This window comes from Prenolepis imparis, unplaced genomic scaffold, assembly GCF_030444845.1.
Source record: "Prenolepis imparis isolate NDT839.2.m4 unplaced genomic scaffold, iyPreImpa1.0 SCAF_9, whole genome shotgun sequence".
Taxonomy (NCBI): Eukaryota; Metazoa; Arthropoda; class Insecta; order Hymenoptera; family Formicidae; genus Prenolepis; species Prenolepis imparis.
In genome coordinates, this window is record NW_028141167.1 from 14,987,762 (window position 1) to 15,011,190 (window position 23,429).

Sequence of the window (23,429 nt, forward strand, 5' to 3'; positions counted from 1 at the left end):
AAACAGTATATAAAACGTGATTGTTGAAAGTTAGCAATTTATTGATAATATAGAAAATATTTTGAGATCAGAAAACATTGAAATAAATAACAATTATTATTTTTTCATTATTATCATATATATATACACATATATAAAATGAAGATTCATCAGGAATCCAAAATCATATATTACAAATTGATCTCATTGTGTAGCAGCAGTTTTGTTTTTGTGAACGATGAAATATCTTTGGAGATGCCAAGATATTTCAGTGCAATTCTGAAATATTAAATAATATTAAAATATAGGCTGTTGCAAATAGTGTTAGTAATTGATACCAATTAAACCCCACAAACAAGGAAAAATTAAAAAGTACAGAAAAAAGTAAGAAATGAAATTCAATAAACACATTACTAATATTATAAAATAAATTTGCTTTTAACGAAGCTTCATCAACACACAAAATGCAATATTTATTGGAGGAATTTTCAAATGTATTTATTTTGTTTCGCAACGCATCAAATAAAAAATCATGCATGCCTGGTAAAATTTTTAAATTAGTTATCATGCGTAGTAAGGTACGTTTAGTTGGTAAGTAAAATGTTTTGCTCAACAATTCATAACATTTTGCATTGTTAAAATATATACCCAAACAAAATTCTTTAAATTCTACAGTATATTTTCTACCTTTTTTCTTTTGCTGATGTAGACGAACTTGAGTTTTAACAAATTCTGCAAGAGGTGCTGGCAGAAAGTGATCTGTTGAATTTAAGTATTGTTCCATGCACTCTTGAGTCTCAATCTTATTCTTCGTATTTATTTTATTCGTATTTATTTTCTTCTGTAATCTGTAAATTTTATTTTGTAGCAATGCAATTCTTTTCTTACATTTTATTAATTTTTTCTTAGGTGAATTTCTTGACAGAGTTGAATCTGTTTGTGTCTCTTTACTCTCTGTAAAAATAGATAATTTTTCATTTCTAAAGAAATATAAAATTATATGTAGGTTCATAATATGAGTAAAATTCTTCCTCTAATAAAATTTACCTCTTTCTTCTATATTTGGTACATAATTTGATGTGTTAGCTTCAAGATGATCCAACAGAAGAATGTCTGATTCTTTAAAATAAATTAAAACACATAATATTACTTTTACACTATAAATGATAACAATTGGAATGAACTATACATATAAAAAATGAAGAAAATATATGTATATGTATATGTATAAGTGGAGAGAACAGGAGGGAAAGAGAAAATAGCACACAATAAAAAAGATATTGATAACTTTCATCAATAACTTACCTAATGGTAATTCTAATTGTTCTTGATAATTACATTGATTAGGCGTTATATTGCATGGAGTAGTATCTTCTTGCCTTTCTTGTATATTATGCTCTCTTATTGGAACAGCATTTGATTGAAGCCTGTTTTGTAGGTCATTTAAAAACATTTTTTGTGAAAAATGTAAAGCACAGGCACGGTAGTTTTTATGCAGTTCCTCAGATGTTTTCTTCATTAGATCCTGACGTCCACAAGCTTCTATCCAAAGCTTACTTCTAAAAAATTTGACTTCTTATTCATACTTATTCATGTTATTAAAGAAGTGAAAAGTTTCATATCTCTCATACAAAGAATATACTAAAGAATAAATAATTACAATTAATTATTTAAAAGCAAATATTAATATGATAATTGTATACATATTTTGTGATTTATTTTAGCATAACTTTACCTTTCAATATTCTTAAGAAATCGAAAAAAGCTTATATTTTTCGTTCGTCCAGCAATATTTGAACACATAGTAAACGCACAAGAATTTCCACCCTTTGAATTCATTTTTTAATTTAATTTTCATATCTCCTTATATCACAGTATACCGCCACAATATTGTGATATCGCCATGACAGTCCGCCATGTTCTTAGCCTTACAGCTAACGCATGCGTAAAAGAAAATTTACTCGCTGATTTTCTAGCACTGTCACTACTGTATGTAGTTACAGTGGGTCCACAATAGATGATTTAGGGTGCCGTCCCATGGACGTCGGAATAATCGGAAAACGGAATCGGAAAGGTGGAATGGTGGGGAACTAACCAATCGGAATTATTCCGTTCCGATTTTTCACAGCTGGGTTCCCCATGGTGATTATTTTTCGGAACAGACCAGTGTGTGCGTGAACTTACCGGATAGTAGGTTATGTACGTTTTCAACTTCTGCAAAAGTGTTCATAAATATCTGTCACTTAAGAGAGAGTATTGTGATAAAGTTGCTGTTTTATATATTTTGATTAAAAAAGGGGAATGTGATGTCGTTTGTAAGTATTGTAATTATGATATGTATGCTGAGTTATGTTAGATTATAATTTTAATTTAATAATAGAGTCATACATTTCTAACATTTATACAATATGCTTATAGTAGTTAAAATTCAATTACTTTATTTATTTGTATGATGTCATTTATTTATTATTATTAGAAAACAAAATGTGGCTACTGCGGATGGGTGTTGAAAATGGATGTTCTTTACCAACATTCCTGTTTTGCTAATTACGACGAAGCATGTCATGTTCTAAATGTTGATGAGGCTGGAAAAGTTATTATGATAAGTATGAAAAATTGTACATAATATTGTAGTATAGTAATTGTAATTATATATAGTATATTAGCACACAAAAATTTTTTTCGTTATGCTCAATAGTAAATTTCCATTCTTATTGTTTAGATAAAAATATAACGGAGACATTAGCTTGTGAAAGTATAACAGATAATGTAACAGAGGATGTAACAGAGAATGAAAATAATACTTTAGAAACACAAGACATAGATGAAGAGTTGATAAGTATAGTTCAACAACGACCAGCCTTGTATGATCATCGTATACCACTTCAAGAAAGAACTAAACTAAAGAAAAAAGATCTATGGCAAGAAGTCAGTAATTGTATAGGAGGTAAATTTATGATTCAATATACTGCATTTCTCTTATTAAATTATCACTTGCTCCCTGCAAGCGCCTTCGTTCTTCGTTAAAAATTTGACGTACCCAAAATCGTCGTTGGTTCTGCTGCTTTTCTCTCTTTTTCATTATTTTATAAATAGTGAAAGCTTTCAGCAGCTGTCTTCTTTGAAATTCTTGTTGCCAAAATAACTGTGGAGTACTTTGCCACTTCACTATCATTTTTGTAAGAAGTAATCGAGCTGTTTTTGCTTTCATTTTTTAATTTTTATTATCAAATAAACCTATAAACAAAATGTAATATATTATTTTTAATATAAATTACTGCTATTATAAAATATACTTGTTATAAAATACTATGTACTAATATTATTTACTACATTCATTATTTTATTATATTAATTACCCAGGTATAATATAAGATTTTACTTCTTCTTTTGTGACAAGGAACAGATTGTCTTGACTATTCAGATTTTCAAATATTAGATTTTGTATAACACTTTTGCAGAAGTTGAAAACGCACATAACCTATTGTACTATCCGGTAAGTTCACGCACACACTGTTCCGAAAAATAATCACCATGGGGAACCCAGCTGTGAAAAATCGGAACGGAATAATTCCGATTGGTTAGTTCCCCACCATTCCACCTTTCCGATTCCGTTTTCCGATTATTCCGACGTCCATGGGACGGCACCCTTAAGCCCTAAGCCTTAAGAAATTGACCAATCACAGTCGAGTTTTCTCCTCATACTTGACTGCGATTGATCAATTTCTTAAGGCTTAGGACTTAAATCACCTATTGTGGACCCAGCGTTATACTGTGCCTTTGATCTTTTTCAGCTGACCTTTCAGCAGTCCGCCATGTCTTTAGGTTGCAGCACCGTATCAATATTTTTGTTGTACCCATTACTATTAAAACAATTTTGCGCGAAATATTTTCGATATATTATTTTATAGTCATTTTTTCTGAATAAAAATTAAATATTGCATAAAACGCGAAATCAAAATGATAGTATTGTAGTTTTACAGATTATACTTTATTATAAATGTAATCACAGTAATGGAGTTATTGGGTTCTTTATGTTGAACGGGATTGGCATGACTTATAAAAATGGTCGCTTACGATGCGCAAGCAAATCTGCGCGGCTGATTTGAGAACAAAAGACTGTCCCTACTGTATGTAAGTATACTGTGCGTCGAGCGTCAGCATGAAAAGGCATCTTTACAAGACAATCTCGCGAACTCGAAAATTCTGATTTTGATGAAACTTTACACACGAAGGGGGGGGGGATAAATAGATGAATTTAGATATTTTTAATTGAGGTAAAAATGATTCTAAAGAGTGAAAACCCTGAAATGTAGATGAGTGCATGGCTTTTTGCTTTTCTCGAAAAGTATTCGAGATATCAAAAATATTTTGTACACAAATTTTGGAATAAAAATATCTCTATTTAAATATTAATAAAATCTTGAATAATTTTTAAAAACAATTTTTTTAAATCTTTGAATACACAATTTTTGTCAAAATTTTATTAATGCGATTAAATATATATATAGAGGATGAGGTGTTCTAATCATAAAACTTTTGTATAAAACATTGTTTGATATCTCGAATACTTTTCGAAATATATCGAAAAAAGCAAAAAAATTCTAAAAAATTCTAAATTCATCTATTTATCCCTTAATATGTTTCATCAAAATTAGAATTTTCGGGTTTACGATAAGGTTTCCTTGTCAGTTGATTATGAAAAAAAATCCAATTTTTTTTACTCTTTTAATAACTTTATTAATTTTGTTACTTTAATCTCTATTATTTACATATATTAAATAAAAAAGATATCCTATTTTAATTAATAATATAATCAAATATTGCTGAAATGACTTTTTTGTAACAAGAAAATATTTTATACAAGAAATTATATATATATATATATAAAAGAGAATTTTTTATGCCAAATATTATGGGGGAGAATTTTTTATGCCAAATATCCCCTCTTCGAGGGGAGAAAAAAGTTAGTAGTCTTGAATTTTAATTTTGAAAAGAAAGATCAACCTATTTTTTTTTTTTTTTTTAATGGAATTATCCCAATTTTTTATATAAATCAATTCCCCATAATATTTGGCATAAAAAGTTATAAGGTAGTATAGTTAAAAAGTGAATAGTTTACTTACGAGATACTTTCAATTTGAGATAATTTTACATAAACTATAAAATATTTTGTAAAATATTCATTTTTCGATGATCTTAACAATTTTGCATAAAATAATGGAAAAAATCAATTAATGTAAGGAAAACACAGATGCTTTTGAGAAAAAATATGTAGCTGCTATTTGCAAGTTACACTTTTTCTTAAAAACAACTATGTTTTCTTTACGATATCTTTCATTATTTTATACATAAAAGTATTCACAAATCGTTCACATATACATTATATTATGCTCTCTGATACATACATATATAATAATTTTAATATCAAAACATATCATATATGATATAATAAAAAATTAAATTTTATAATTTGTACATGTTCCCAATTACACTTTCCTGATATCATCACTTTAGTAGGAACAAAGTGTATAATATTAAATTGATTAATATTATTAATGCAATATATAAATATTTTTATTCAATCTCTATCTATCTATAGGTACATAGCATTTCATAGTTCAGTTTACATTCAAGTTCACATTTGGATTAAAATATATCATCAATGAAAGACATGATTCAAACAAAAAAGAAGTTACCTCGAATAATATAAAAATAATTATAATACTTACAATTATTTTGCACATTAATCAATAAGTTTTAAATATAAACTTATCACAACTTTTTTTAAAATTAAAATATATAATAAAATATATAAAATATAAATCTTCCTTAGATTACTAGACTTTTTCAATATATACCAGCTTGGAAACTTTGTCCAACAAATGTGTCAGATGAGTTTTATAATTTAGTGGTGTAACTGATGCGCAAGTGTGTTTTATTCTCACCTCATCCTGAAAGAAAAATGCAAAAAAATAAATATCAGAAAATAAAATATACGTGGCTTAAAATACAATTAATTTGTATAATGCTAAAGAAAGAAAAAAAGAACTAATAAAAAATAATTGTAAAAAATGTAAAAAATTGTAGAACTGCTCATCTTATCAATATAGTAGAAAATACATTATAAATTGATTACCTGAAAAATTTCTGATTTTACCCTCAAGCCGAATGTGAACCTCTTGAAATTCGCCTCACCGAATTTCTGCATATAAGTATCGTTGTCATTTTCCTTCAATTTCCCCAATTCTTGGGCCGACATGCCCAATATCTTTTCGGCATCTTCATTGAAGGCAACTATCCAGCGACTGCCTGTCGCGTCTGATATGTACATCTGCGATTTAGTACAATTTAGTACAATTATATGTACATCTGCGATTTAGTACAATTACAAATTATATATATTTCAGAAATTAGTTTTAGATAAACAATGAAGAGGATGTGATAAAGTTAATACGTACACTTGCCATCAAGCGATAAACGAAAGTTGGATAATTTTTATTACACTTCTCGCATCTAAATCTAAGTATTCCGGTAGATTGATCAATCAACTGAAATTGAATAATTATACTCACAGAGGCCTAATGTAATTGTTAAATTTAAAATATTACGTGTGTATTAATGTTGAGAAAAATATCAAACTTAATAAAATTTATACTTTACATCCGAGTATGATGTAGGTTCATCAGAAAATGTTTTCTCAATTTTTGATCATACGATTCAAAAGATATAATAAACACAAGATATTATAAAGGAAAAAAATTGTGAGAAAAAGTTAATACAAATTAATTTGTTTGAAGAAACTATTTTTTAGAATTTTCTTTTTTCTCACTCTCGTCTACAATTTATTCCCGTAATTTATGTCTATATTCTCAATTTATAGATATACAGAGTGTGCGAAAAGTCCCGAAACGGTCTAATATTTTGGAAAGAAAGCATTTTACAAAAATGGGTTCTTTTAAATACTACGATTTTTGTTTAAAACATTTTTTATAAAATGTTTTCTTTCCGAAATATTAGACCGTTCCGGGACCTTTTCGTACATCCTGTACATGTATAATTATGTTAACATATCTTAAAAATGTCATAAACTTTCTCTTTATATAATATATAAATTATTTAATATATATATGTATAAATATTATATATAAATATATAAATATGTTCAATTCGCGTATACTCACCTTCTTTTTGCAACTATCTATGGGACATGCTTTATAAATGGAATTTTCCACGCGAATGAAATTAATAGTCGCCACCACCTTATATGAATCTACAATATTCAGTTTTTCTCCCAATCGTGCTTCGGTCAATTCCTGGAAAGTGTACAACGGCGTGTTGAAATCGCCTCCACAGGGTCTAGACAAAGATTTAACATTTTCCAAATGGCCTGTTGCAATGAACCATTCGCGCAATCTGAAACATACATTATATAGATGTAATATGCAATATATCATGTAAAAATTGTTACTATATATTCTGTATTATATTTCCATCTCTTTAAAAATCTTTTTTATTTAAATATAAAATTTACAAAGATAATTTTGACACATATGGCGCGAAGAACAAATATAGTTTCAAAGATGCATTTAAGTGTTATTTTGATATATACTTAAGTGCTTCTAATAAGTCTGGATCCTTTTCAAGTACAGATGAAGGTATGAGAGACAAATTTTTTCCGCCATTGAATTCGCCAACACGCGCTCCCTTAATGGCTAAAATAGGATTATTAGAACCATCAAAGTTTTCAGCATAATCCTCCCACAATGTAACACATATCTGGTTTTGTAAAAGAAAATTCATTTTATTCATCATCCATAATAAAAAAAATATTAAAGGTAACGTGTGTCAAAAAAATTACGCGTACCATCGCACCACTATCGTCTACGATGTTGACGTCTCTCTTGACAAGTTCTTTGCCAGTAGCTCGTTGTACAATATGTTGTACATCATTAAACGTTGTAACGACGCCCAAGATATCTGTTGCAAGCATAAAATATTTATGCAATGTTGTAATTTTTAACTTAAAACATTTATATATTAATCTAATATTTAAATTATATTTTATTTCTTATAAATTTAGAATTGACATTATTTATCTTATATATATTTCATTTTTTATTATTTATTATATATTGTTAATATTATTGTATGTTACATATTATTGCAATTATTTATTATTATATAAGGTGTCTCATTTTAATTAATATATAGTCAAATATCTCTGAAACTATGACTGCAACAAGAAAATATTTTATACAAATGTTAAAAAATTTTGAGATTTTTAGGTCATTTGAAGGTCAATCTAGTTTTTTTTTTAATGGAACCACCCTGTAACTATGTTTTGTAAATTACATATTTTTTTTTTTAAATAACTGTATTTTCTATACATTAATTGATTCCTCTCATTATTTGATGCATAAAAATATTGAGATAATCGAGATTAATATAAGATTATCGAGAAATAAATGTTTTACGAGATGTATTTCATAGTTTATGTATGTAAAATAAAAGTATAAAATATCTCGTTAATTCACTTTTTTACGATTCTACCCTTATAACTTTTTTGCAGAAATTGATTTATATAAAAAAATATGGTGATTCCATTTAAAAAATTAAAGATGACCTTAATATGACCTTAATAATGCCATCTAAGGTTAAACTGTTCAAATTGCTAAATGGGTTCTTTTAAACACTACAATTTATATATATATAATAAGGCTCATCTGTTGTACACTATAGAGTTGGAAATTTGATTAGAAATTATCTTTTATATAAGCACATTACCAATCATATCATTTTTCTCTTTATTTTCCACCTGGCTTATTGGACAAAAATCAAACTTCAGCATCGGTATGTTATCACTGTTTTCACGACATGGTATAATCTCTGTATTAGCGGTCATTGTTATCTCGTAATCATTTTTCAATGTGCTGTACTGCTTATTCGCCGCTTTTAATGTGCATCCCGAAATATAATACACATCACCAGCCTAAATAAAATAATTAATTAATTCAATTTTTTGTAAAAAAAAATTTGTGTAAAACTCATTGATTTTAGTAATACAAATAATGCATTGATGATACATACATTTATGAAGTGGTAAAACTTATCGCATTGATTTGTAAACGCGATACATCGAATTTCACCACTTTCATCGATTAGATTCATGGAGAACAGTTTGCCCTCTCCTCGAGCATTACTCCATGTCCTGATTGCAGATTTACTTGCCACACGAGCCTTGATTACCCACCTAGATTAGCATTTATTTTAATATCATCTGTATTTAAAAATATATTTTATACAGTATTGATTTTTCTCACCTACTGTAGTAGTAAGGACTTAATGCTGCAATTGGTATAGCTGATATACCAAAGTAGATACGATCATAACTAAAAATTTCCCTATTGATTGTATGATTTTGAGTGTTTCTTTCCTGTACTACAAATAAAATAGACTTTTTATTCAATCATGATAAAGTCGTTAAATATACATCCAAAACTGATTCTAAATATAGCGATGGGATTAAGTATCTTATAAGGTTCAAACTTGTTCACATGGTTTCAAACTCCTTATGATTAATTAAAAAAAAAAAAAAAAGTATATTATTTATAAATATTATTCAAATCTTAGAAAGTGAAACTTAAGTACATATTGAACTTGATCCCATCCCCAATAATTGACGAAAAAATAATATTACTAATCTATTACTATTAATTACTATTAATAATCTGATAAGATGTAGCTGTAGATGTATTAGGTGCAGTTACACATTCAAGCTGTGATTTGTTGTCAATATTAATTGGGTTACCTATTCTATAGCCAACTTTGTCACCAGGAGCTAGCACCTCGATATCCAGTATTAGCATCACACGTCTATTAAATAAAATAAAATATGCTCTACTCTTGAATCGTTTACTTGAATTTAATTGAATTAAGTTCTTTATATATACTTTATACGCAATTTAAAATGTGTATATTTAATATATGTAATTTAAAATACCTTTCCTTTCCATTACTGTTAACTGAAGTTAAGGCATAATTTAGTATTCTGCAGACTGTATACAAAGTTAAAGTATTACTTGTTATCAAGTTATTTAATTGAATAATCAGTATTGCTAATGAGTTCAATCTCTGCCCATCGGATAGAAGTATTCTATATCGATCGTCTGTATTAGTGGATCTTGGTATTTTTCTGTAGCCCTGAAAAAAATAATATATATTTCAGATTTTATTCCAAATCGAGCTAATTAGGAATTTTCCATACAAAACGACATTTTTAAGATAGTGCTTTTCAAAATTTTCTTAACAACTTCAATCCATATGGATTGAAATTGTTCAGTATATACCAGGTGTCCCATTTTAAAGGACCCACTTAAATATCTCATTGTCAGAAACACTGCGTTAAATCGAAAAATGTTTCCTACAAAAGTTGTAGAGTTTCGAGGGGGACATAACATAATAATATTCATTTGATCTTGGGCGGCATCTCCAAGGTCAAGTGAAGGTGAGAATTTGAAGGTGAGAAGGTGAATTTTGAAGAAAATAAAAAAATGCTTCAGATAAAAGTTGTTCAAATTAATTAGTAGAAAAAGATGTTATAATAAAAAATATGGGTTTCCATTTAAAAAATTTATTCTCACCTTCACTTGACTTTGGAGACGCCGCCCAAGGTCATATGAATATTACTATGTTATGTCCCCCTCGAAACCCTACAACTTTTGTAGGAAACATTTTTTGATTTAATGCAGTGTTTCTGAGATATTTGAGTGGGTCCTTTAAAATGGGACACCCGGTATATATATATACATATATATACTTTTGCAAGAATAAAAGCCAAAAATAAAAAACCTACAAAACTGTCGTTTCTATATATATAATCATTATACTTACCAATACTTGAAGCACCGGTTTCTTGACGTCTATACCATTCATGATTTTCTAAAATGATTAATTTTCTTATCAAGTAATACAACGCAATAACAATTTAAGCTTTTGATAAACTTACATCTAATGCTCCTTCCGTTAGATCATACATGATTGCAGCGATTATTCTGAATTATTCTTAACGCGGACAAAAATCTTGACAGATCCCTTGTAAATAAATAAAAAAAAAAAAAAACATTCGATATTTACAACACCGATTACATACTAACATATGTTTTATTGTCCGACATCTCTCCTATATTTTCCGAACTACTTCGATTCACTTCTGCTGGATTTCCCCGTTGAATTGCGCACAGTTTTGTGGTTTAGAACAAATCTTTTGCGCATGCGCGGCAAATTCAATCTTGGCCACGCATTTGCCGCCAATTAGCCAATCAGAGAATCTTGTGTTCATTTGACCAATAAACAATGTGTTACCCCCAACTTCGAATGAGAAAAAAATAATTGCACAAAGAGAATATGAAAAAAATAAATGCGAATAATCTGAATAATATTATGATACTTTCCCTTACCTTTTTAATGATATGGTCCAGTAGCACTTGATCGAATCTTAAATTGATAAAATGTTAAATCAAATTTAATATGTCGTATACTAATATAAGTTTAATCGTATACACAAGTTAATTCCAATCACGCGAATAAATTATAAAATAAAAAACGCTATCATAATCAGCTTCATAAAAACATATCAAGAAATTCACAATACTCCATAAATTCTAGCAATATTCTACGTACCAAAAAATACAGCAACGCACAAAAGAATCTAATAATTAAGTCTAAAAAATTAGTCATATAAAATAAGAATTTAATATTTGATATTGTATATTATTAGTCATAAAATAAAGGATAGTGTATAAAGAGTTTGAAGTATTAACAATTTTTTGTTTCTTTTTTTAAATATTTTTATTTTCTTTACAAAATAAAGTTTATAAAATATTTTTTTTAATTATGAAAATAAAAATAAAAATAAAATTCTCCTTAATGATTTCTTTCTTTTCTAGTTTGTTGACTAGTTCATTTAAATATTCCCTACGAAAGAAATCGGTCAAATCTGATAACAATAAAATAAATTCATTATTTTCTTCTGTTAATCAATTATGGCACTGCCATGGTAAGGACAATATCAACTAATCTCGACTATATAATAATAACTAAATATTTTCTATGATACCATAACTAATCTCAATCATATAATAACCAAATATTTTTTATAAATAGAAAAAAAAGACTGAAAATACTGAAAATACTGAAAAGAAAAACGAAAAAATTAAAAATAAAATAATTTTAATGTTTTAAATCTCTTGTTGTGACTTATGTGCCACATATTACATGAACTTCAGTGAGACTTCACATGCATATACAGGGTGTCACTTATAAAGACCACCCACTAAGAGTATGTACATAGCATTATTCCTTACCAACAAATAATAAATCGAAAAGTCCTGAATAATTTTTTTCTATAACACTACTTAATAAAGGAGTAATTATAGAAAAAAAATTATTCAGACTTTTTTCGACTTATTTTTTGGTAAGGAATAATGCTATGTATTTAGTGGACGTTCTTTATAAGTGACACCCTGTATAATCTGGTTCTTCATAGATCCGTTTTAGAATTATCCTTACGTGGATACTCCTGTGTTTGCATTCCCTTATCCAAGATGATTGCGTTTTTGAGGAGTAGCGAGACGCCCCATTACTTTTGGAAAACCTTGTTCTTTTGAACTATCAGAATGATGGGACCTCTTCCTTTTGCTCTTCATAGCATCGTCTTCTTTGCATGAATTAGCATTAGGTTGTTTCCGAGTTACATCTATAATTTTTGTCTGCGTAGGTCTTAAACTCTTCAGTAACTGTTCCATGGTTGAGTTATGAGTATATTCTCTCTTATCTAAATCCTGCTCGTTTATTAATGACTTGTCGTTTACTACCACTTCTTCCTTCACATTAATAGGTTGAAATTCTCCATTAATAAACGTTCCTGTAGTACAGTTTATTGTTTGCGGTTTTTCTTTATTCGTCACAGGAGTTGACAGAGTAGGAGTTGACAATGTAAATTGAGACGTTGATGGTTGAGCTTCATTAACCACTTGATTATTATCAGGGAGTGGTATTGGAATCTCCGGATTGTTCAAATCATAATGTCGATCAACAACTTCATCTTTAATATGATATGTTACATCTATCGACTTGATGGACTCAACAGGTGCTCGCAAACTCTTTATCCAAATGAGCGTAGATAAAGAATACAAAGGCTTGTTATTGGCATCTTTTAGCTCAAAGTTATCCATTATAACTCTTCCTGTATTCAATGACTTATAATATCTGTGGCATATCTGCATAAAATCTTCATTTCTCTTATTTTCTTCTTGTTGACATGCATTTAATACGAAGTTCGACGGAATATCAGGCAATTTATCGTTGATTTCCCGCAGCTTCTTCAATCGCTCAAGCGCTTTCTGCTTAAGAGCTGTGCTCTCTATTTTCGTCAGAATACGCTTTCTAATCGCATCTTCCTCGCGAAAGATTTCCTTCAATGAGAGTTTATCGTAGGGATCAAAATCACCAGACAGTGACATGTTTAGCTCGAGATTTCACGCAACTATATCCACGTGTACTTTTGCAAGCAGGTTATCGCACGTTGAACCATGTATTAATGAACAAATACTATAAGTATGTGAGAGCACTAAAATAATGGTGCAAATGCTTCGATAATTCACAATGCACAGTCATATAAAAAGATAAATAATTAATTGATTATTTAGTAATATCATTTCTACTAAAGGACAGAAGACATATGATAAATCTTTCACGCCGTTTCATAAGATATTTTCAGGTATATTAAGATTGAGTCCACAATAGGTGATTTAAATCCGGCGCCTTAAGAAATTGACTAATCACAGTCGAGTATTCTCCTATTCTTGACTGTGATTGGTCAATTTCTTAAGGCTTACGCCGGATCTACAATGAGTCGTTAGTCGTAAGGGTGCCGTCACATGGGGCGTAACTTGCGTAAGCGTAACCAGCGGATCGCCAATCACCGAGTTATTCCGATAGAGCTCGACGAAGGGCTCTATCGGAATAACTCGGTGATTGGCGATCCGCTGGTTACGCTTACGCAAGTTACGCCCCATGTGACGGCACCCTAAGTCGTAAGAAAATTGACCAATTACAGTCGTTTATTTTTGAAATAATCAACTGTGGTTGGTCAATTTTCTTACGACTTACAGTGGGTCCACAATAGGTGATTTAAGCCCTAAGCCTTAAGAAATTGACCAATCACAGTCGAGTTTTCTCCTCATACTTGACTGCGATTGATCAATTTCTTAAGGCTTACGCTGGGTCCACAATAGGTGATTTAAGTCCTAAGCCTTAAGAAATTGACCAATCACAGTCGAGTTTTCTCCTCATACTTGACTGCGATTGATCAATTTCTTAAGGCTTAGGGCTTAAATCACCTATTGTGGACCCAGCGTTAGGGCACAGTATACAGAGTGTCCCATAATTCGCGAACCACCCGTCAGTTGCAGGTAGAGCATGTTGAACTGAATAGAAAAGTCCTCTACCATTTTGCGATTTTCGCAATAATTAATGAGAAATAAATTAAAGAAGATCAGCCAATTCGCGTGACGACGGCGAGAAAAGACAGCCCAGTTTCATATCGTTACTAAGCATGCGGCAAAAAGAAACAGTATAATGTTACACGGTTGCTCGGCGCGCGATGAAGCGGGGAGGAGCGCTTTACAAAAGACAGTAACTACATACGAGTAGCGCTAACTCTGGACCCTTGAGTGGGCTGTCTCTTCTCGCTGCACGCTTATCATCGCTCGAATTGGCTGATTTTCTTTAATTTATTTCTCATTAATTATTGAGAAAATCGCAAAATGGTAGAGGACTTTTTTACTTAAGGCTCATTCAGACAGGACGCGTCAAGCGTCAAGCAGCGAGCAGCAATCATTCAACAACCAATAAGCGAGGTAATATTAGCAATGGCGTAAAAAATATTGCCTCGCTTATTGGTTGCTGCTCGCTGCTTGACGCTTGACGCGTCCTGTCTGAATGAGCCTTTAGTTTAATCTACTCTACCTGCAACTGACGGGTGGTTCGCGAATTATGGGACACCCTGTATACAGTAGCGCAATTCTCTCAATTTCTTGATACATAAAATGGAGTACGCATGCGCGAAATCAGCGAGTATATTCAGTACCGCCATCTGAACTTTTCTCTCACTCTTTCTTTTGGTTTTCTCTCTCTGATTCATAAGGGATCGAGTAGCTGAGGTATGGTTAGGTGAGAGATTTGAAAGAGAAAAAATAATAATAAATAATTTGCGATATAGGTACATATGTATAATTTATTGTACATTATAGTACATTATAATTTCTTAAGATAAAATAAAACATAAATTATAATTACGCACTTTATAATTAATATCTCGAAATTTTACGTGGTTGTTTGCAAAATGGTATAGGACTTTTCGACTCAGTTTAACGAGATCTACTTGTATATTTTCGGTGTGACACCTTACGTCAGACACCCTGTATAATATAGAATTATTTATTAATAAATATATTTAATAAATATCTTGGTTTTTTTATTCATTTATTTGCTTTAATATATGGATTTTAATTAAACGCATATATTATCATATGTTATAAAAAATTTTTAAATATTTCTTTTAATTTTAAGCTTTTAATTGTGTTAAATATATATGTGTGCACATTAATATGTAAATATATGAATATTTGATGTGATTCTTTTGTTATCTGTTATGTCAAGTATAAATTATTATTTATTTTAATATTTAAATTATGTTATATAATATTTTATATTTTTTTATGTATTTATTTGTCTTATATATATTAGACATTATATTATTAACAATGTGTGATCTCTTATATACATAATTTTTATTAAAATTAATTTATTTTACATGTAGTAATGTGCTAAAAAGAGAGCGAAAATAAAGAGAAAATGAAATAAAAGTTTAGATGGCAGTACTCGCTGATTTCATGCATGCGCGTTCCACTTTATGTTACACAAACATCAAAGGTGCCGACAGAGAGTTGCGCTACTGTATATACTGTGCTTAGGGCTTAAATCACCTATTGTGGACCCAGCCTTAGGGCCTGAGCAGAATAGCTGACTTATAACGCTGGGTCCACAATAGGTGATTTAAGCCCTAAGCCTTAAGAAATTGATCAATCGCAGTCAAGTATGAGGAGAAAACTCGACTGTGATTGGTCAATTTCTTAAGGCTTAGGGCTTAAATCACCTATTGTGGACCCAGCGTTAAGCTTTGTAGGAATAAATAAACCATACATATATATATCGTACTATATATTTTTTCAATTCTTTCTCTAATATCAATCAAAAAAGGATCAATAAAAATATTATAAATAATCATGTTTGTAACATCAAGTGATTTTTATTTAAAATATACAGTTTACTATAAGAATATATTGTATAAAATATATTGGCTGAAAGAGACGATATTTGATAAGAAAGATTTCAATATATTCGATTTAATACATTGTTAGATTAATAACTTATATTTAAATTCCTAAATCCCATTAGAAAACGTTTTAGCTTTAAATTTTTATCTTGGGAAAAGTTTAAACAGATTTACACTAAAAAGAACGAAAGAATTTTTGCGTGAATTATGTTAAATTATAAAATAATGAGTCGAGCAATAAACGAGTGAGTCAGTTAATTAGACTATATAAATTATATGTAGAAAGTGATCCCCCGTTTTGGCATTTATTCGTGCTAATATTATTTTGCAGATATATCTGCAATGTCATCTTAATGTTTATATATATATATATATATATATACACATATATAACGGTTGTATATATTTTGTGTATCAAATTAAGAAAATCATAAACTATTTATACCTATGTATCAACATGATATATAAGTGAATCAAATATTAAAATGTTAGATATCAAAATAATCATAATGTTAATATATTTGATTTCATCTATCACTCACTGTAGAATGTATATACTTCAAACTAATGTGAAAAGTGTCATATAAAGATATACCATACATTAATAAATACATATAAAATCACTCTTGTGATTCAATGGAATTTTTCTAATTATTGAAAATTGTTTAAAAGTAAACAATAAATTTTCCAAATACGAGTGAGAGAAATATCTCATGTTGCATTTGACAAAAATAGATTTATGCAAATTTTCGCATGTTTATCTTGTAAAATAACTGCTACTACTCGATTAAATGCAGGTACCATTTCGCGCGTGTAACGCGTGTTTTTTTTTCTACGACTTTTTATTTTACTTTATAATTAAAAGAGCCTCTTCTCATAGGAGAATAAGCTGTGTACATTGCCCTCTTGTTGAGCAGAATGTGTTCTCCTTTCAAACTTTAATTCTCCGCTATTCATCATAGATCTCAAGGCGGTGAGTGATCTCGCACCGATATCCTGACATCCATGCTTGATACCGCAGGTTAAATAAGGTGAGAATTTCAGTACCGAACCTTTATCGACTATGGAGCCGCTGACGCCTTGAGCTACTTTCAATTTGTCCATCTCGTTATGAAAATACCTATCCATTGCCGAGCCTTTGGCGTCCTTTCTATCCATGGCTTCTAAGGAACCCATGCCTCTGTACTTTTTAAGACGAACTCCGTCGCTGAAGAAATATTCGCCCGGAGCTTCGGACGTTCCGGCCAATAGAGAACCCATCATGACCGTACTGGCGCCTAAACTGAGACCTTTAATAATATGTCCGATAGATTGAATACCACCGTCCGCTATGACCGGTATTCCGAACTTTCTGGCGTATTCGGAAACCTTGTAGACGGCCGTGGCCTGCGGTCTTCCCACGGCCATTACCTCCTGCGTTATGCAGATAGATCCGGAACCCATTCCAACGCGTAACGCGTCCGCTCCCGCCTCTATAAGATTCTTGGCTTGTCTCGTGGTCACTATATTGCCAGCGATCACCTGTAGATCTGGATACTGCGACTTGATGTATTTAATCATGTTGATTTGATATATGGAACTGCCTTGCGACGAATCCAACACGACTACGTCCACGCCAGCAGCTACCAGCAGCTCCAATCGCTGCTTGTCCGCCTCACGGGTTCCTATCGCGGCACCCACCAATAACTGTTTATTCTCGTCCTTGCTGGCGCTCGGGTAGCTACGATTCTTCTTCAAGTCGGTCCTCGCCATCAGCGAGATGAGCTCACCTCGTTCGTTCACAATCGGGAGCTTTCCCTTCTTCGACTTCTCCAAAATACCATTCGCCTCTTGCAGTGTCACACCAGCTGGTGCAGTGATCAGATTCTCCAAAGTCGTCATTATTGTATTGAGCGTTTTAAGTTGATAATTGGGCAAACGTTCGAGAAAGTCAATGTCTCTAGAAGTGACGATTCCTAGCAGTTTACCGCCAACTTTACCTGTATCTGTGACAGGCACTCCGCTGAAACCATGCTCAGCTTTCACATTTAAAACGTCATTAACTGTATGATGAGGCGCCAACACAACTGGGTCCCTAATAAAACCATGCTTGTATTTCTTTACCTATAAATGATACAAATATATATGTATATGTATATATATATATATATATATATATATATGTATGTACACATACTACAAAAATGAATATTTAAGTTCAATATAATTACTTTTGAATGATATATATGAAGAAAATGAGAAAGAACTCCACACTAATCCTATATAAAACTGAATCCTGGTAAAATCAGCTGGTTTTCTCACATGTCGTAGCTTATGATTTGATGAAGAAGAGATGTAATAGGCTCAAAGCTAAATAATGGACTGACCCTTACAATACTTATAGAGTTTGAGTTTCTTGCGTTTGATTAGCCATAAAGCAATAACTGTCCATTATTTAGTTTCGAGCCTATTACATCTTTTGTTCAGCAGATCATAAGCTACATCATATGAGAGAATCAGCTGATTTTACCAGGATCCAATTTCATCGTAGGATCAGTGCAGGGGATTCATTCTCATAAAACTTAAAAACGATTCTTCGAGGAAGAGTTTCTTATAACCTAGTACCTTGTGCACTTCGTTGGCCTGATATTCGGCGCTACAATTATGATGAATTATCCCGATCCCGCCTGACAGAGCCACGGCGATAGCCATGTCCGATTCCGTGACGGTGTCCATGGGGGAGGACACGAGGGGTGCCTTCAACATGATTTTCCTAGTTAAGGGTGACAGTAGATCGACCTCATCCGCTGTAAAGTCTGTGTAGCCCGGTAAGATGATGAAGTCGTTGTAAGTTAGACCGTCACCAGCGGCGAATAGTTGCTCAGCGGACAAACCGTCATCAGGTAGAGGTACATCCGCTGGTTTTATATTGCCTAATACGTAATTTGCCATAATTTTGACACGCTTTTAATCGTCGATCCGAAAGATTGCGGCCGTTCGAAACAACCCCTCAGTCCACTGTCTGATTCTGAAGAAACGAGGTTCTCGGAGCACCGAAAAGCACGTGTCTACGAGCGTTCGAAACAATCTCGAAGAAGCCGCCAGATGAAATGACCGAATTCCAAGCGTGCACGATGCCTTTATTCACTAGATAGTGATGTTGGCATTACAGTGGGTCCACAATAGGTGATTTAAAGCCTAGTCTACAATGGCAGTAAGCAGTATAGAGTAAGCAGTAAGCAGTAAGCAGTATGAAATGGGAATTGCCCATTTCGTTACTCCCGGTCTTTACATCCACTAAAAACAGTATACAATGGCAATAACAAGGCTGTAGGAATAGAGAGTATACTGTTTTTAGTGGATGTAAAGACCGGTAGTAACGAAATGGGCAATTCCCATTTCATACTGCTTACTGCTTACTCTATACTGCTTACTGCCATTGTAGACTAGGCTTTACGTTTACAACCTTACAACTCTATTGTAGACTAGCCCTTAAGAAATTGATCAATTTCTTAAGGCTTAAGGTGCCTTTTCATGCTGTAGCTCGACGCTCATTTTTAGCGTCAAAAGACGTCACGTGACCAAAAATATAGATACCAATTCGTCAATTTTGGTCACGTGATGTCTTTTGACGCTAAAAATGAGCGTCGAGCGTCAACATGAAAAGGCACCTTTAGGGCTTAAATCACCTATTGTGGACTCAGCGTTAGTGTCGAGTTTTTCGCGCATGCGCGCTGAACGTTGCATCAATTAAGTATCTAAAGGTGCCTTTACATGGTAGCGTCAAGCGTCAAGCATCTGCGTTTGCGCAGATCGCAAATGAAATAAAATTTAGCTTCTTGCGGCTAATAATATTAATAAATATAACAAATATAAATGAATATAATTAATATCATTAATTTTCAGTACTAATGTGTGCATATTAGAATATAACATTTTGATCTTGACCGTATTCGTATGACTCATTAGGTTTGTTCGCGTCGCGTGCCCCAAGCATGCCCCAACATGCTTCTTCTCACTCTAATGCGCTCTATTAAAGCGCATTGAAGTGAGAAGAAGCATGTTGGGGCATGCTTGGGGCACGCGACGCGAACAAACCTATTGGCCTAGTTTACATCGAGCACTTGATGCGCGTATCAAGTGCTCGATGTAAACTAGGCCATTGGTTGTTAGCAGCAAAATGCTAGAATCTATTTCATTTAACATCTGCGCCATGAGTTTCTGCGCAGATGCTCGACGCTCGATGCTACCATGTAAAAGTACCTTAAAGGCGTGTTCTAAAATTTACTGCCAGTACTGAAAATCTATAGTTCACGTCACATATATTATAGGTTTCACGGGTGAAAACCCATGGACTGAGGGTGAAAACCCATGCAGCGGAATAGCAGAACGCGGAACGAGAGCGGAACCAATCAGAGCCGTTCCTCGTTTCCTTTACGCGGAATTGAATGTTCTGATTGGTTCCGCTCTCGTTCCGCGTTCTGCTATTCCGCTGCATGGGTTCGCACCCTGATATTTTCCGATATTTACCCTGAGGGTGAAAACCCATGGACTGATATTTTCCGTGTAACGCGTACCGCGTAACCAATCAGAGCCGTTCCACGTTTCCTTTACGCGGAATTGAATGTTCTGATTGGTTACGCGATACGCGTTACGCGGAAAATATCAGTCCATGGGTTTTCACCCTGAGTCCATGGGTTTTCACCCTTAGACGTATAGTTAAATAATTTTTTAAATAATTTATAAACATAATTTTTTTTCATTAATATTTATTATTATATATATTTATTTATTATATATTTATATATTTTATATTATATTATTATAATTAACAGTATAAATGAGCAAAGGAACCAACGCCGTTAGTAAAGCGCAAAAAATAAGTTTATTAAATCTCAATTATATTAATAACATCGCGAACGTTTCTGTCCTTATTAGGACTCTCTTCAGCGCGTAACTATCATCAATAATATTTAATTACATAGAAAATTAAAACATTAGTCAACTAGTTAAAAACGATGTTCTACAAAGTAATGTCAAAGTCATCAATCCATCGAGTCTTATTCTTGCTAAGCTGTCAACCATCTTTTATATATTACCATTATGTATGTCGTGGTTAAGAGCATACCTCTATAAATAATATATATCATACGTCTGATACGTTAACATAAAATTAAAAAATTAATTAAGAATTACAAGGTAAAAACTCACATGGTAATTATGATGTGCAATCTCACGGACTCAATAAATTAAATCGTATGACACAGTACATGTTTAACTATACAATGATTCGTTCCAAATGAGATCGATATATCGGACAGTTATTTCTTCCAATTAACCGCAAATAATAATAGAGGTGAATTTATTTAAATGTAAATAAACATGACAAGTATCTATTTTAAATCTTAGACAACCTATCTATTGTATTTACATATGCTTCATGTAAGCAATCTGTATCTGTTTGTAAATTCAATCCATTGTTTTGTCTTTTTATAAAAAGCATTTCAGAAATTAATCGTTTGTTATAATTCGGCTCACTATCTAATATTTTTATATCATTCCAATTAAATTCATGATTAAATTCTAATCTATGATCCGTAATCACTGAATGCGTAGACGTATTGCGTTTAATGTGATTCCGATGTTCATTCATTCTAGTTTGTAATTGTCTACCAGTCTGGCCGATATACGATGCATCGCAATTATTACTGGGAGATATTGACTGTATGGAAAAAGTCGGACTACATATCTAATACCATGTATAGATCATTATATGTAAGTGATGGGAAGTTACCGAGAGCATGGACTTCCGAAAATTCACAAACAAGACATTCCATTGAGGTTAATAGTTTCTTCATTAAATAGCCCTTTATATTATTTAGCTAGCTACCTCCATAAAATTATGCTCAAGAGTTTTCCAAAAGCACGGAGTCACATAGAGAATAGTTTTAAGTTAGTCGATACGTTGTCTAAGGTTTCCATTGAGGATGACTTTTTATTGATCTCATTAGATGCGGTCTCTTTATTTACGAATATTCCAGTTGAACTCGCAATTGAAAGTGTTCGGAGGAGGTGGGATTGTATTTCAGAAAATTGTACAATCCCATGTGAAAGTTTCATATTCGCTGTGCGCTTTATTCTGGAATCTACATTCTTCATTTTTAATGATACTATCTACCAACAAACCTTTGGAACACCTATGGGATCACCGCTCTCACCCATAATTGCAGACATTGTTCTACAGGATTTGGAAGGGATAGCTTTAACTTATTTAAATTTTACACCGTCTTTTTATGTTAGATATGTGGATGATATAGCGTTAACTGCACCTTCATCAGCTTTAAAACATGTTTTGAATATTTTTAATTCTTTCCATCCGCGTCTGCAATTTACAATGGAAATTGGTGAAGATGATAAACTGAATTTTTTAGATGTTACTTTAATACGAATGAATAATAGATTGATTTTTGACTGGTATCACAAGTCTACGTTTTCAGGTAGATACCTTAATTTCCTATCTCAACATCCGCTATCACAAAAGAAAGGTACTATTATGGGTCTAACTGATAGAGCCATTTTACTTTCTCACCCGACTTTTCAACAAAAAAACTTGAGTCTAATTATTGACATCTTATTGAATAATAATTATCCGTTAGATTTAATTTTTGTAACCATCTATAATCGACTTAAATATTTATTTAACAATCGCATTAACAATACACATAATACTCAGAAGGATAATGAGACTAGTAATGACCGGGGAAAAAAGTTTTTCACAATCCCATACGTTCCTTCTATTTCAGAAAGCTTTAATAGGATAATTGATAATCTGGATGTCAAACTTTCTTATTGTAGTCTGAATAAATTGCATCGTTATATAAAAGTTGGTAAAGATTCAACAACCATGTCATCACATAATAATATTGTTTATAAGATTGAGTGTAATAATTGCGATGCATCGTATATCGGCCAGACTGGTAGACAATTACAAACTAGAATGAAGGAACATCGGAATCACATTAAACGCAATACGTCTACGCATTCAGTGATTACGGATCATAGATTAGAATTT

The 23,429-nt window shown here is 31.7% G+C and overlaps 5 protein-coding genes across 10 annotated transcripts; 1 reads left to right on the forward strand and 4 right to left on the reverse strand.

Annotated features, from left to right (window-relative positions):
• Nucleotides 1–77: 77 nt before the first annotated feature.
• Nucleotides 78–2,182, reverse strand: LOC145940776 (52 kDa repressor of the inhibitor of the protein kinase-like). 4 transcript variants are annotated; one of them, XM_083046304.1, is made up of 6 exons: nucleotides 2,075–2,182; nucleotides 1,715–1,913; nucleotides 1,285–1,538; nucleotides 1,027–1,098; nucleotides 667–933; nucleotides 78–258 (listed from the first exon to the last, which is right to left on the reverse strand). In XM_083046304.1, exons 2-6 carry the CDS (start codon nucleotides 1,816–1,818, stop codon nucleotides 248–250), a joined length of 708 nt encoding a protein of 235 aa, XP_082902430.1. In that variant the 5' UTR covers nucleotides 1,819–1,913; nucleotides 2,075–2,182; the 3' UTR covers nucleotides 78–247. The 4 variants fall into 4 exon arrangements, with proteins under 4 accessions (XP_082902430.1, XP_082902431.1, XP_082902433.1 ...); XM_083046305.1 differs by lacking the exon at nucleotides 2,075–2,182 and having other exon boundaries at nucleotides 1,715–1,806; XM_083046307.1 differs by lacking the exons at nucleotides 78–258; nucleotides 2,075–2,182 and having other exon boundaries at nucleotides 769–827; nucleotides 1,715–1,950.
• Nucleotides 2,158–3,288, forward strand: LOC145940777 (uncharacterized). The gene is made up of 3 exons (XM_083046309.1): nucleotides 2,158–2,294; nucleotides 2,456–2,585; nucleotides 2,702–3,288. Exons 1-3 carry the CDS (start codon nucleotides 2,286–2,288, stop codon nucleotides 3,004–3,006), a joined length of 444 nt encoding a protein of 147 aa, XP_082902435.1. The 5' UTR covers nucleotides 2,158–2,285; the 3' UTR covers nucleotides 3,007–3,288.
• Nucleotides 3,289–5,531: 2,243 nt separating this feature from the next.
• Nucleotides 5,532–11,467, reverse strand: LOC145940649 (replication protein A 70 kDa DNA-binding subunit-like). 2 transcript variants are annotated; one of them, XM_083046027.1, is made up of 14 exons: nucleotides 11,439–11,467; nucleotides 10,988–11,349; nucleotides 10,873–10,920; nucleotides 9,983–10,182; nucleotides 9,701–9,855; nucleotides 9,303–9,420; nucleotides 9,070–9,232; nucleotides 8,767–8,971; nucleotides 7,847–7,959; nucleotides 7,592–7,758; nucleotides 7,164–7,395; nucleotides 6,441–6,530; nucleotides 6,119–6,313; nucleotides 5,532–5,933 (listed from the first exon to the last, which is right to left on the reverse strand). In XM_083046027.1, exons 2-14 carry the CDS (start codon nucleotides 11,015–11,017, stop codon nucleotides 5,820–5,822), a joined length of 1,830 nt encoding a protein of 609 aa, XP_082902153.1. In that variant the 5' UTR covers nucleotides 11,018–11,349; nucleotides 11,439–11,467; the 3' UTR covers nucleotides 5,532–5,819. The 2 variants fall into 2 exon arrangements, with proteins under 2 accessions (XP_082902153.1, XP_082902154.1); XM_083046028.1 differs by having other exon boundaries at nucleotides 9,791–9,855; nucleotides 11,439–11,465.
• Nucleotides 11,468–11,894: 427 nt separating this feature from the next.
• On the reverse strand, nucleotides 11,895–13,763 carry LOC145940650 (uncharacterized). Of its 2 annotated transcripts, none has more exons than XM_083046029.1 (2): nucleotides 12,550–13,763; nucleotides 11,895–11,977 (listed from the first exon to the last, which is right to left on the reverse strand). In XM_083046029.1, the coding sequence occupies exon 1, from the start codon at nucleotides 13,500–13,502 to the stop codon at nucleotides 12,576–12,578; it is 927 nt and encodes a 308-aa protein (XP_082902155.1). In that variant the 5' UTR covers nucleotides 13,503–13,763; the 3' UTR covers nucleotides 11,895–11,977; nucleotides 12,550–12,575. The 2 variants fall into 2 exon arrangements, with proteins under 2 accessions (XP_082902155.1, XP_082902156.1); XM_083046030.1 differs by lacking the exon at nucleotides 11,895–11,977 and adding an exon at nucleotides 11,990–12,172.
• A 2,630-nt stretch (nucleotides 13,764–16,393) lies between these two features.
• Nucleotides 16,394–19,677, reverse strand: Ras (Inosine-5'-monophosphate dehydrogenase ras). Its single transcript, XM_083046045.1, has 2 exons — nucleotides 18,983–19,677; nucleotides 16,394–18,481 (listed from the first exon to the last, which is right to left on the reverse strand). Exons 1-2 carry the CDS (start codon nucleotides 19,307–19,309, stop codon nucleotides 17,237–17,239), a joined length of 1,572 nt encoding a protein of 523 aa, XP_082902171.1. The 5' UTR covers nucleotides 19,310–19,677; the 3' UTR covers nucleotides 16,394–17,236.
• Nucleotides 19,678–23,429: the final 3,752 nt, after the last annotated feature.

What these genes read in the sequence shown, in the direction of transcription:
- LOC145940776 (XM_083046304.1), bottom strand. Translation starts at nt 1,818, where the DNA reads ATGAATTCAAAGGGTGGAAATTCTTGTGCGTTTACTATGTGTTCAAAT. An exon ending in ACAATTAGAATTACCATTAG is followed by an intron (nt 1,099 to 1,284) that starts GTAAGTTATTGA and finishes TTTATTTTAAAG; the next exon opens with AATCAGACATTCTTCTGTTG. An exon ending in ACCAAATATAGAAGAAAGAG is followed by an intron (nt 934 to 1,026) that starts GTAAATTTTATT and finishes CTATTTTTACAG; the next exon opens with AGAGTAAAGAGACACAAACA.
- LOC145940777 (XM_083046309.1), top strand. An exon ending in TGGAAAAGTTATTATGATAA is followed by an intron (nt 2,586 to 2,701) that starts GTATGAAAAATT and finishes CTTATTGTTTAG; the next exon opens with ATAAAAATATAACGGAGACA.
- LOC145940649 (XM_083046027.1), bottom strand. Translation starts at nt 11,017, where the DNA reads ATGTATGATCTAACGGAAGGAGCATTAGAT. An exon ending in AACCGGTGCTTCAAGTATTG is followed by an intron (nt 10,183 to 10,872) that starts GTAAGTATAATG and finishes TATTTTTTTCAG; the next exon opens with GGCTACAGAAAAATACCAAG. An exon ending in TAGACGATAGTGGTGCGATG is followed by an intron (nt 7,759 to 7,846) that starts GTACGCGTAATT and finishes TTACAAAACCAG; the next exon opens with ATATGTGTTACATTGTGGGA.
- LOC145940650 (XM_083046029.1), bottom strand. Translation starts at nt 13,502, where the DNA reads ATGTCACTGTCTGGTGATTTTGATCCCTACGATAAACTCTCATTGAAG.
- Ras (XM_083046045.1), bottom strand. Translation starts at nt 19,309, where the DNA reads ATGGCAAATTACGTATTAGGCAATATAAAACCAGCGGATGTACCTCTA. An exon ending in AGGCCAACGAAGTGCACAAG is followed by an intron (nt 18,482 to 18,982) that starts GTACTAGGTTAT and finishes TATCATTTATAG; the next exon opens with GTAAAGAAATACAAGCATGG.